The sequence below is a fragment of the Babylonia areolata genome, chromosome 2 (genome assembly GCF_041734735.1).
Source record: "Babylonia areolata isolate BAREFJ2019XMU chromosome 2, ASM4173473v1, whole genome shotgun sequence".
NCBI classification, from domain to species: domain Eukaryota; kingdom Metazoa; phylum Mollusca; class Gastropoda; order Neogastropoda; family Buccinidae; genus Babylonia; species Babylonia areolata.
In genome coordinates, this window is record NC_134877.1 from 38,890,359 (window position 1) to 38,902,551 (window position 12,193).

Consider the following 12,193-nt stretch of genomic DNA (forward strand, 5'->3'; position numbering starts at 1 on the left):
AATGGGGTTCGAGCTGCTCCTTTATGGGATTCAGTGAAACAGGACTATGTTGGTGAGTAAGAAAGATAGAGAATCCACAGTGGGCATCTGCAAGTGAGTGTGTGTTTATGTGAGAGAGAGAGAGAGAGAGTGAATGAGTGAGAAGGGAAAATGAAGATTTTTGTTTTCAGTAAGTAAAAATGTTTATTAATATTTTTGTGTGGAAAGCAAAAGTTGTTTGTTGTTTTTTTGGGGTTTTTTTGTTTGTTTGTTTGTTTTTGTTAAGTTTGAATGAGTTGGAATAGAACATTTTTCTGTATGAACATTGTTTTTGTATTGAATTTGCTGTCACCGTAGTATGTGCTGTTGTTTGTGTCAGGCATGGCAACCCTGCTAAAAGATTTGTTGGACTCTGTAAAGACCTTATGATGTGCTGTTTCAGCCATGCTGACCATTTTAAAAGATTGTTGGACTCTGTAAAGACCTTATGATGTGCTGTTTCAGCCATGCTGACCATTTTAAAAGATTGTTGGACTCTGTGAAGATGATATGATGTGCTGACCATGTTAAAAGATTGTTGAACTCTGTAAGAACGTTATGATGCAGTGATTCATAAAAAGATTGTCGCCATGCTGACCATTTTAAAAGATTGTTGGACTCTGTGAAGACGTTATGATGTGCTGACCGTGTTAAAAGATTGTTGGTAAGAACGCTATGATGCAGTGATTCGCAAAAAGATTATCGGTCTCTGTAAAAGACTCATCATGTGCTGACCATGTCAAAAGATTGTCAGGACTCTGTAAAGACCTATGTGCTGACCATGATGAAATACTGTCAAACTCTATCAATATGTTACAATATGTTGACCTTGTTAAAAGATTGTCAGGACTCTGTAAAGACCTATGTGCTGACCATGATGAAATACTGTCAAACTCTATCAATATGTTACAATATGTTGACCTTGTTAAAAGATTGTCAGGACTCTGTAAAGACGTTACTATGTGCTGACCATGTTAAAAGGTGTGTTGAACTCTTTAAAGACATTACAATGTGCTGACCATGTTAAAAGATTGTCAGGACTCAGTGAGAGGTTAATGATGTGCTGACCATGTTAAAGATTGTTGGACTCTGTAAAGATGCTATGATGTGCTGTCCATGTCAGAAGATAGTTGGACTCTCTAAAGCCATTATGATCTGTTGACCATGGTTAAGAAAGATTGTCGAATCTCTGTAAATATGCTGTGGTGTGCTGACCATGTCAAACGGTTGTGAAGATGCTGTGATATGCTGACCATGTCAAAAGATTGTTGGACTCTGTAAAGACGCTATGATGTGGTGTTTTAGGTATGCTGACTATCACAGATTTCATCAATATCCTGAAAAGGTACTACAGGGAGCCCAATGTAAGTTGATACCCTTTCTTCTATTGTTATTATTTGCTTTATTGTCTTTTTTTAAAAATTCTGTATTCTTATTAATTTTGTGCTTTCATTCTTAATGATGGTTTGTGTTGATAAATGGCGCTTTGTTTTAGTTCTGATTTGTATCAGTTCCTAGACGTAGCACAACTTTTTTTTCTTTTTTTTTTTCTCCAGTTTGATACCTGTATGTGTGATCAGCAAGACGTTTCATACCTATAAGATGTTGTTAGTCATGACTATTGCTGTTCAGTTGCTTGATTGGTAAAGCAACATCTGTTCAGAGTACTACAGGCTGGGGAAGTCTCAGTGGATCCGCTATTTTCAGTGGAAGAGCAGTTGATTTCAGAGACTCAGATGGGGAAAAAAAAAAAAAAAAATTCAGAGGAAAAAAAAAATTGACAAGTATGTTATTTTCGTCCAGTCTGTTTCAAGCCCGGTTAAGTTTTTTGTTTTGAGCCCGGTTCAGTTTTTCAACTATACTGTGATGTCACTTCTGCTTTAGCAGTTAGCAGCCATCTTGTAATTTTCAAACAGCAATCATATCGAGAGTAGTGAATATTGGCGACATTTTCAACGAAAAAAGCATTGCAAATAAGTGGAGATGGGAATGGTTGTCAGAAACTGTCAAAGTAGGAAAGGAAGGGGACTGCCTTGGAACTCGCTTCAGAAACTGATTTATTGTTTTAGCTTTCAGGAGAGGCCCCCCAAACCTCTTAAAATCACTGATTTCGTTTTCGGCCACTGGGGTTTTGCACCCCACCAGGGGCCAGGGGCCTAAGGCAGCCCCTGGACCCTGGCCAGTTTTCAGAAGAAACTAATTCCCCAGCCAGATATTACAATTTTTTTTTTTTTTTTTTCAAAAAGGTAGAAGCTAAATACTTTATTAGATGTGATGTGATTGTGTGTGTGCGTGTGTTAATCCAGCAAAATTAATGTGATGTGATGACCAGTAGATAGGATGGATTATACATTGAATTATCCTCCTGGTTCAGTGAAACAAAGTGAATTGTGCTGAGATTTAGATAACATTATTGATAATGACTGTGACAAAGCAATTTACCGGAAGAGTCGATCCTCCTGGGTTTTTGTAATTTTAGATTTTTATTCATGAAGGGAGTGATGTAACAAGAATTATTGCACTTTTTTTCTTCTTTTTTTTTTAATTTTGACTGAAAGTCATGGGAACCGAGAGGGTATACATGTGCATGTGTATTTTTTAGTGAAAAGTTAAAAGGTGGGGAAGATAGTGGTTAGTGTATTAATGGTGTGGTAGGCAACAGGAGAAGTTACAAAGCTAGCAGCAGCTAAAATGCGCATGACAATGAAGCAGTAAGGTAAATGACCGTTCCCTCGCTAATCCATGGCAGTCTCCTCTTTGCTTTTCTCACTGCTCCCACGTCCCTCCAGGGGCAGTATTGCATGGTGGAGCACCACACCACAAGTCTTTGTCTGCCATGGTGTTGTGCTAGTGCCTGGGTTTGGGCACAGTTCCAGTCTGCTCTCCTTGATGTTGCCAGCCCTTTTCTTGCTTTGTCTTCTACTCTTCCCCTGAACTGTATACCCTGGAGGATGGTTTTGGAGAAGACTCATGCCCTGCTTACGTGGCCGGCCATAGCCAGTTCAGTTTCCTCTTTTTTGACAGTGGACAGCAGGTCTTCATAATCATAGCATCTCCTGTGTTGTGTCACTCCTGTGTGCACTCCATTGTTTGTGATGATGTCAGTGTATACGAAGAACTTTGCAGTTGCATGAAGCAGCTTATCTTGACTTTTCTTTTATATCTTTCTCTGGAGTTCTGCTGTCGAAGTCCATGACTCAGGTGCATGTAGGAGAACAGGACAGCACGAGTGCTGACAGTAACTTCAGTTTGCTTTTGAGAGTAATGTCTCTTGGTCTCTCCAGACTGCTTTGCCTCTAACCTCATTGTTACCTCCTTTGAAGCTGCGACATGTAGGAAGCACTTTATTATTTTTTTTCTGGGGCTTTTCACCCACCTGGGGTACAGGCCACCCTTTGATCACCAAGTCATTCTTAAAGTCACCTGTCCTTTGCCTGTACCTGTGAGGCCCATCTTCTTGATGTCTGCTTGGAGGTCACTTCGCCAGCTGTTTCTCAGACAGCCTCTCTTTCTCATCCCTCAAGAGTTCCATGTGTGTAGAATACTGAATTTTGTCCTTTTTTTTTTTTTACAGTTCAGCTTATAATCAGATCATTTCAGTTTTCTTGTCAGATTTGATCCCTGTTCTTTTTTTTTTTTTTTTTTTCTTTGTCAAGATGTGTTGCAGAGTGATTACACATATTTGGATAGGTTACAAAAACGGGAAGGTTTTGATATTTGATTTATCCACTTACACATTGTTAAGATGTTCATGGTATTACTGATGTAAAGAAATTTTCAGAATGTTACAAAACCAGAAACATAAGACATGTAATTCCAATGTTTTTTAGGCAATTGAGGAAACTGTATTAAAACTGTTGAAGTAATTGACAAAGCTGTTTTAGAAATGATTTATTGTCACAATTACCTTTTGTTAGTGCATGTCAATGATTATTTTCTTTTTGTTTCTTCTAAATAAGAGCACTTTATTTAGTATCTTAATTTTATTGTATTTGTTTTTTTTTTTGTTTTTTTATGTATTTATTTTTTGCACCCATATTCAGAATCAGCCAGTTAGAATTGTTGAATATTCTGTGCTTCCCACAACTTCAGTGCTTTCTTTTCTTGTTTTTTCCTCTCTTTTTTTTTTTTTTTTTTTTTTTTTTTTTTTTTTTTTTTTGAATCTTCAGCATTGTTATTTTGTTCTTTTGTTGTTTTTTTTTTGTTTTTGTTTTTTGCTACTGTGCATGTTTGTTGTGGTACCTTAAATTTACTGTACTCTTTGTGCAGTAAGTGTGAAATGTTTTGTTTTTATTTTTTTTTTTTTTTTTTTCTTTTTTTTTTTCTGATCTAGAACTCATCTGGAGACAGCAGTCCAGCTCCAACGGTTAAGTGTGGAATGCTTTTACCATTTGCTGCTCTTCCCTTGTCTGGCATTTGTATTCTTTTGAGGCTTTACTATTATATTCTTGTTTTTGCACTTCAACAGTTGGCTTTGATTTTGCTTGTTTTCTGGTTATGTTGTCTTATTATTAGCAAGGGGCTTTGTTTTGATCCTTTCGCCAAGATTGCTTTGATCTTCCGTGAACTAATGACTTTTTGACTTGTAATCAACTTCTTCTCCTGTAAATGTAGAGTGGCTTTGATCTTTCGTGAACTAATGACTTTTTGACTTGTAATCAACTTCTTCTCCTGTAACGGTAGAGTGTTCAGATCACTATTCAGAGTATAATGTGTGTGTCACAGTGTGTGGATGTGTGTGGGGGTGGTATTTCAGTTGGCTTGATGGAGCATTGTAAAGTTCTGGTTATATTTCATTGACAGAATTCTCTGCATGTTTATATCACATCTCCCTTGTTTCTTTTGTTTATTCTTTCATTTATTTTTAATTATTTTATCAAAGCAAACTTTTGTATACATGAAATATAAAACTATTGCTCTTTTTTTTTTTTTTTCTTTTTCTTTTTTTTTTTCCTCCTAGCCCTTGGAAGTTGGGAGTGAGGGATTTTGATATGCAGGGAACTGTCATAGTTATCTGCATGTATGAGTGCATTTTTGCACATGCCTTTCCCAGACAGAATGCTGCAAATTGCATGACAACTGTCACCCCCTTCTCTTTTCTAGAAAGAAAGAAAAAAAAAGGCTACATAAATGGTGGTGTTGAAACAGTAACACACACCAGATGAAGTCATATATATTTATAAACAAGGGAGTTGCAGCTCAGAAACACATGAAGAAAAGGAAAACAAACAAACAAAAAGTCTGGATTGTGTTCACTGTAGCTTGCGTGGAGGGAGGGATGCAGACAAGCTATTGAGATTTTTTGGACTAAAAGCAGTTCAGTTTTGTTCAGTTACTCGGAGAGGCGTCACTGTGTTTGGATACATCACCCATATACGCTGCACCACATCTGCTAAGCAGATGCCTGACCAGCAGCGCAACCTATCGCACATGGTCAGGAGCTTGAGGGAAAAGTAAAGTGAATTGAAATAATTTTAAAATAGATAGGTAAATGAATAAGATATAAAAACTTTAAAAAAATTAAAAAAAACCCATTAGCTCAGTTGGACTGAAAGCAAATGAGATCATCAGACCTTGCCAGCTGAGATGTGACTTTAAAGGTAAAATTGCCACATTGTGTCTCAAGTTGAGACTGCTGCATTTGACTTTATGAAAATTACCGCATTGTCTTTAGTTTTGACTGCTGTATTTGATTTTCACAGGTGGAAATTGGGATGGTTACAGGGCACATGTGTTACCTGTTAAATCACATGGCCTGATCATACAGCATATTGCCTGTAGAATAGAATAGAATAGATTTTATTGTAATGAAACCACAAGGTTTATAAGACACAAGTGCAATGGTAAATGAATAAACGAATGAAAAACACACAATTAATCAGTCAGTTAATGCAGTAAATTGCAGCAGCATTCATAAACAAATATTCCCAATCTTGTTTGTATATATTCATCATCTGTTAGCATCATATGTATATATCATATATATGCCTGTATATGTAATTTGCTGCACATTCTCTCTCTGGAGCTTTGCATGTCTTGTTTGAAGCTGTTACACCTAGTGTACTGCTTGTATAGGTACCACATCTTGACGGAACAAGCTGCTTTGCATGCTTCACATATATGCAGATGTGTCTCCACTTATTGTTTTGGCTTTTACATAATTGTATCTCATAGCATTTTATACTCTTTAACTCGACACCTCCTCCACCCCAAGCTACTGTTTTCCAGTGTAGACTTCTCTTTGTTGATCTGGGAAAATAACTGTCTGGGTAGTTCATGAATTTTGTGGGCCAGGGGGTGGGGTGGAGGTTTTATGCAGAGATGAGATCAGGATTATGAATATGTTGAACAATAGCAGAAGCAGTCCATGCTGAGTTTGGGATTGTTTTTTGTTTTTTTGAAGATGTCTCTTCTGAAGTCACAAACTAGTTTGGTTGATGGTTCCCAGAAAGTTTTTGTTGTATTTATTCATTGTATATTATGGAAGATTTTTTGTGATTTATATATTTTTATTGGGAGCAGTTGGAATTTAGGGGCTGGTGCATGCACCTTGATTTCCATAGTTGCAACTAGGAAAAATTACTACAGCATTTTGTGCATTTTGCCACCAACATCATCCAAAATGAGGGAAGACCAGAGGCTTGACATCAGCATCAGGTGTTTGTGTGCATGTGAGCGGGCATGTATGAATGTGTGTTTGCTTGAGGATTTTGCTAGCTGCCAAAACAACCACCACCGAAATTTTACATTTTGTGTTCAGATCAAGCCCAGGTTAGTCAGGTTACACATGAGATATTGTGATGCACAGCTTGACAAATGAGAATGGTTTCACAAGGGGACAAGGAGTGAAGTATTGCAGGTGCATGGAAAGGGTCTTTTGTTGTTTTTATTAGGTTGGTTGTTGTTGTTGTTGTTGTTTTTACTCGGAGTGTGTGTGTGTGTGTGTGTGAACTTTTTTTTAAATGTTTGATAATGAAAGAGGTTTTCAGAAGGGGATGGTGTTCTTTGGGGGGGAGGGTGGTACAAAGTTTAGCATGAAATGATCATTCATTTTCATCTTTCATGCATTTTTTTTAAATCTTTTTTTTTTCCTTTTAATTATTTTTAGGAACATGGGCTGGTTTCAGGCACAAAAAAAAAGTGTGTCCTGCTTTGTAATGGAGATGATATAAACTGATCATTTTCTGAGCAGCTCATGACGTGGAGAACGGTGATGGGGGGTGTCTGATATTGGCTGTATTATAGTTTGTTTGAGTACACGAGATTGTTCTTTTACTTGTCATAGGACTGACTTACTGAAGGCATCACTTGAACACATTCACCTACCTCGCTCTCCCATGCAGGCATGCTCATGCGAGCACGTGCGCTCACACACACACACACACACACACACTGTCACTCACACCACCCTGGGTCCTGTAGTGGCTTTCAAGAACATGTTACTAGTAGGTCTATCTGAGATGTACACATTTTTTTTTATCTCTTTTTATTTTTTATCCACCTTCAGATCATTTTCAAGTAGCTGTTTCCATTCCTTTTTGGATTTTTTTTAACATAATTTTGCAACAGAAGGGGCAGTATTCAGTGTGTTCGCCATTTCTGGTTGTATGAAGTCTGCAGAGTATTTTCATACAGTGCATTGTGGTATAGTGTGTTATTATGATAGTGTACGTTATGATAGTCTTCCAGAATAAAGTAGAATGGTGCACTTTTTTTTTAAACAGAATTGTGCAACAGAAGGCGCAGGATACAGTGTGTTCACCGTTTCTGGTTGTATGTTGCCTGAAAGTATTTACATACAGTGAAGTGCGGTGTGGTGTAGTGCAGTATAGTGTGGATAATTTAATGTAGAAAAAATGTAGAACAGTGCACTTTTTAAAACTGAATTGTGCAACAGAGTGTGCAGGATCCAGTGTGTTTGCCATTTCTGGTTGTATGAAGCCGTTACACACAGTGAAGTGCGGTGTGGTGCAGTGCAGTACAGTGTGGTACGATAGTGTATGCTATGGTATAGTCTTAAAGCACAACAGTAGAGTGGTGCACTTCAGTGTCATGCACAGCAGAACAACACACTGCAATGCAGATTTATACGAGATAAAATCTTGGGTCATCTCCCTTCCCTTTACTCAACACTCCCTCCTCTGTGTGTTTGTGTGTTCAGTCTCAGTGAGTGCGTGTGTGTGTGTGTTTGGTCGGTCTCATGTATTATTGATCAGTTTTCCCAGTGGCTTTTAACAGACATTCATATATTCTGTTGTTTGATTTTACTTTTTTTTTTGTTGTTGTTGTTTTTCTTTCTCTTTCTCTCGTTGTATTGATACTATCTCCCATTTGCTTGAGGTTTGGATGCAAAAAAACAAGTAAATAAAAAAAAGTTTTGTTTAATTTGTTTCGAATTATTTCCCATGTTTAAAAAAAAATGTTGGATGATTGGCTGGCCTCTCTTTCTGTCTCTCTCTCTCTCTCTCTCTCTCTCTCTTTCTCTCTCTCTCTCTCTCTCTCTCTCTCTCTCCATTGCCCCAATCATCCCCCCCCCCTCCTATCTCACCACAGAAATATATGTTGCTGTCAGTTTCAGATGACACAATTGACTAGGACATTATCAGCCATTGGAAGTTACAACAGGGCATTTTCGAGGACAGGAAATAAACAGACACCGTGTAAAGATAAACCCTTGTTCACTTTGGCCTTGGCTGACTTTTTGGAATGTATGAACAATGACTAACAGACAGTCCTATACCAGACCTGGTTGTCTTAGTTATTTGGTGATTCAGAATCAAATCGTTGAGTTTGTGAAAATTTTTGTCACTCATGGCTCAGTGATGTTGGTCCAGTATTGGTGCTGTTAAGCCAAAGATGCACATTCACAATATTGGGAAAAAAACAATAATAAAAATCAAACAAACCCTAAACAAAAAGTTGTGTCTCAGTCTTGCAGTATAGTCTCAGCAGATGTTGGAATGACTGAGACTGTATTGTGGTCAGCTGAAATATAATGAGACCTCTCTGAAAGAAATGGACCTTTTGGTCTTTTTCTTGTAATGCGTCCATTTGTATCATTTTAAAAATATTTTTTTCATAAGCAAACTAGAACCATTAACATAACTGCCAAACTGATGCTGTCGCTGGTTTAAGAAAGACAGAAAAAGTATGGGGTGAAAAATGTTCAGCACTAATTGACAGGAAAGACCAGCTGGACAATCGATTGCTGAAGTTTGAATGGAAACAGAGATGTGTGGTGTCCTGACACACGTCCATCTGTCACACATGCACACACACACGCAGTCTTGTTGGAGATCTCGTCTGCCCATCTATGTCCCTGGCATTTGATAGCGCTCACATTTTCTTCTTTTTGAAGAGACAAGGAGGACGGGGAATGTCTGTGGGCAAAGAAAGAAAAATTATTTATTCAAAGAGCAGTTTTGCTGAAGATAAACTTGTGCGAGTGAGACAGTCAGATTGAATTTAGTCTCACTGGGTTGCAACAGATTGAATTTAGTCTCTTTAGGTTGAATTTAATACTCTTTTGATAGATACATAGACATGTCATCCCCTTTTGATAGATAGGCAAGATACACTTCATCCTCTTTTTAGATACATAGACATTGCATCCCCTTTTGATAGATTAGTACATTTCATCCTTTTTCTCTTCCATTCACTTGTTCTTTTTGTGGTGTTGGTTTTGGTTTCGGGGTTTTTTGGGAGTGGGATTTAGTGAAAAAGTTTCTTTTTTTTTTTCCTTTTACTCTTGTGAGATAAAAGTTAGTGGATTTACTTTGAATAATAACATTTAAAAAAAGCATGTAGACAAGAACACCGAAATGATTGCTGAATGGGTATGTCAAATAGTGTGACCTAGTGTGACCTTCTTCATACTGGCATGTTCATGCAGGCATAATTATGACCTCTCATACACATACCATGTGTTAAGAAGCTCGAGTTTACAAATTATATGTATGTATTTGAATGGCATGCACTAACACACCCTGTCTGGTAACTTTTTTATGGTTTGCAGTTTTCTCTCACTCTTTCCTGTGTCTCACCCCCTCACCTTTATTTTTTTATTATTATTATTTTATTATTATTATTATTATTATTACTACTACTACTACCTTTTTCTATATTATAATTATTATTTATTTATGTAAGCTTATCTATTATTTATTCCCCCTTTTTTTTCTTCTTTTTTTCTCAAGGCCTGACTAAGCGCGTTGGGTTACGCTGCTGGTCAGGCATCTGCTTGGCAGATGTGGTGTAGCGTATATGGTTTTGTCCGAACGCAGTGACGCCTCCTTGAGCTACTGAAACTGAAACTGAAAACTCACCCCCTTCACACTCCTTCCATCTCTCATACTTTGACTGTTGCAGGAAGTATACACTTTGTGTGCACGACACACACATGCCTAGCAACATACACGCATTACACACAGTGTGACACTAACAAGAATTCAAGTTTGCAATTCCCCTATCCCTCAAACTCTCTCTTGCTTACTCTTTCTCTCCCCCCCCCCCCCCCCCAACCCCCCCCTCTCTCTCTCTCTCCATCAGGTTTAAATAAAGGCAGCAGACAGGATAGGCAGAGAGACAGACATGGTAATCAGGCCCGATATGCAGCCATGTCAGGTGAACGAATGATGTCATGCTCCAGTGTGCGAGTCAAGTGAGACTCATTGACAACCACTGTCTGTGACTATGCTGCTTTTCCAAGTTTCTTTGCTAGTCTGTCATGTTCCTCCCACTTGTTGGGTTTTTTATTTTTTATTTTATTTTTTTTTTACTTGTTTGTGGAGGACAGTATTTCAGTTCAGTTTTAAAGCTTTTTTTTTTTTTTTCATTAATAGAAGTGTACTTTTGTTGAAAGCATATGAAGATTAACTGTTTATGCTTTAAAATTTGTTTACAGTACTGAAATGTTTAGAAATGCATACGTAAAATTTGCATTCATGTACCCCGAGACTCGCATAACGTGTGTGCGTGCAGGCACACACACATGAATTCTTTAAAAGAAACGTCCAGACGAAAAGTGTTAGAACTCATACATGCCTGTGTCTACGCACCTCTACCACACAGTTCTGTAGATTAGCTGTGGTTCGGTTCCCTGTCCATGCTGCAGCTAGCAGCTGTCCTGACTGCCCGCCTTGACCGTGGTCACTGTTGTTCCCTGTTGCAGGTCAGGATGGACGAACTGGAAGACCACAAGATCGCCACCTGGAGAGGTACGGAAGCTACCTGGTTTTTCCTGCCAGTCATGATATGATATGAGTACTTATTCAGGGCCTATCCCCACGGTCAGAGAGCAAGCTCTAAGTGCTTTACAAACAACAAAGCTACCTGGTTTTTCCTGCCAGTCATGGTATGAGACGAGTACTTGTATAGCACCTATCCCCTCGGGTCAGAGAGCAAGCTCTTGGTGCTTTACAAACACGGAATCCTTTTTGCACAACAGGCTGCCTACCTGGATAAAGCTAACTGACAGCTGCCATTCATTTTCTGCACCATTCAGTCAGGTTTCAGTTACATGCACACACATACACAGTCATACAGACATGTAGCATTTTACATGTATGACCATTTTGTTCATTTACCCCTCCATTTAGGCCGTCACCCCTGTTGCCTAAGGTCTATCATGTTCCCCCCAGGTCTCTGTGTTCCCCCAGTTATAGATCTTGGGGAAACATTGACATACCTATAAAATTTGGGGGTGGGGGGGTAGCATTGGTTTGGAAGGGGAGCAGTAGACATTGAGTAACTTACACCTGGAGGAACTTAGACCAGGGGGGACATAGACCTGGGGAAACTTGGACTTGGGGGCAACATCGACCTGGGGGAACTTAGACTCTTGAATGCAGAGAAGTGAGAATGGAAACATGGACATTTGCAGAGCCTCGTCATAAGGTGCACATTAATCAGTTCCGATAAATTCTGTTGGATCGAAATATAATTGCAGTTGTCTTTTGTGTTTTTCTTTGCAGTTCTTTGATTGGCTATGGTTGAACATGTTGGAATCTGATTTGATTTGGTTGGAGGGGCAGCCGCAGTGGGAGAGAGAGAGAGAGGGAGGGAGGGGGGGGGGGGATCAGATTTCTTGCTTGAGAAAGGTCAGTTTAAGGTGGTTACTTGCAGCACAGAGCAATAAAAGAAAGGGATGGGTGGTGGTGTTGGCTGAACCAGTAGA

At 38.7% G+C, this 12,193-nt stretch overlaps 1 protein-coding gene across 10 annotated transcripts in view; it reads left to right on the plus strand.

The window, feature by feature from the left end:
* LOC143301061 (5'-AMP-activated protein kinase subunit gamma-like) overlaps window positions 1-12,193 on the plus strand; it is a 575,294-nt gene that overhangs the window by 542,999 nt on the left and 20,102 nt on the right. For 9 of the 10 annotated variants that reach the window (XM_076615127.1, XM_076615139.1, XM_076615099.1 and 6 more), the window contains 4 exons: window positions 1-52; window positions 1,324-1,382; window positions 4,352-4,384; window positions 11,189-11,234. The exon at window positions 1-52 is cut by the window's left edge and continues 30 nt beyond it. In XM_076615127.1, the coding sequence (XP_076471242.1) occupies window positions 1-52; window positions 1,324-1,382; window positions 4,352-4,384; window positions 11,189-11,234 (190 nt within the window). The remainder of the gene's footprint in view (window positions 53-1,323; window positions 1,383-4,351; window positions 4,385-11,188; window positions 11,235-12,193) is intronic. The other variant, XM_076615092.1, reaches the window with a different exon arrangement.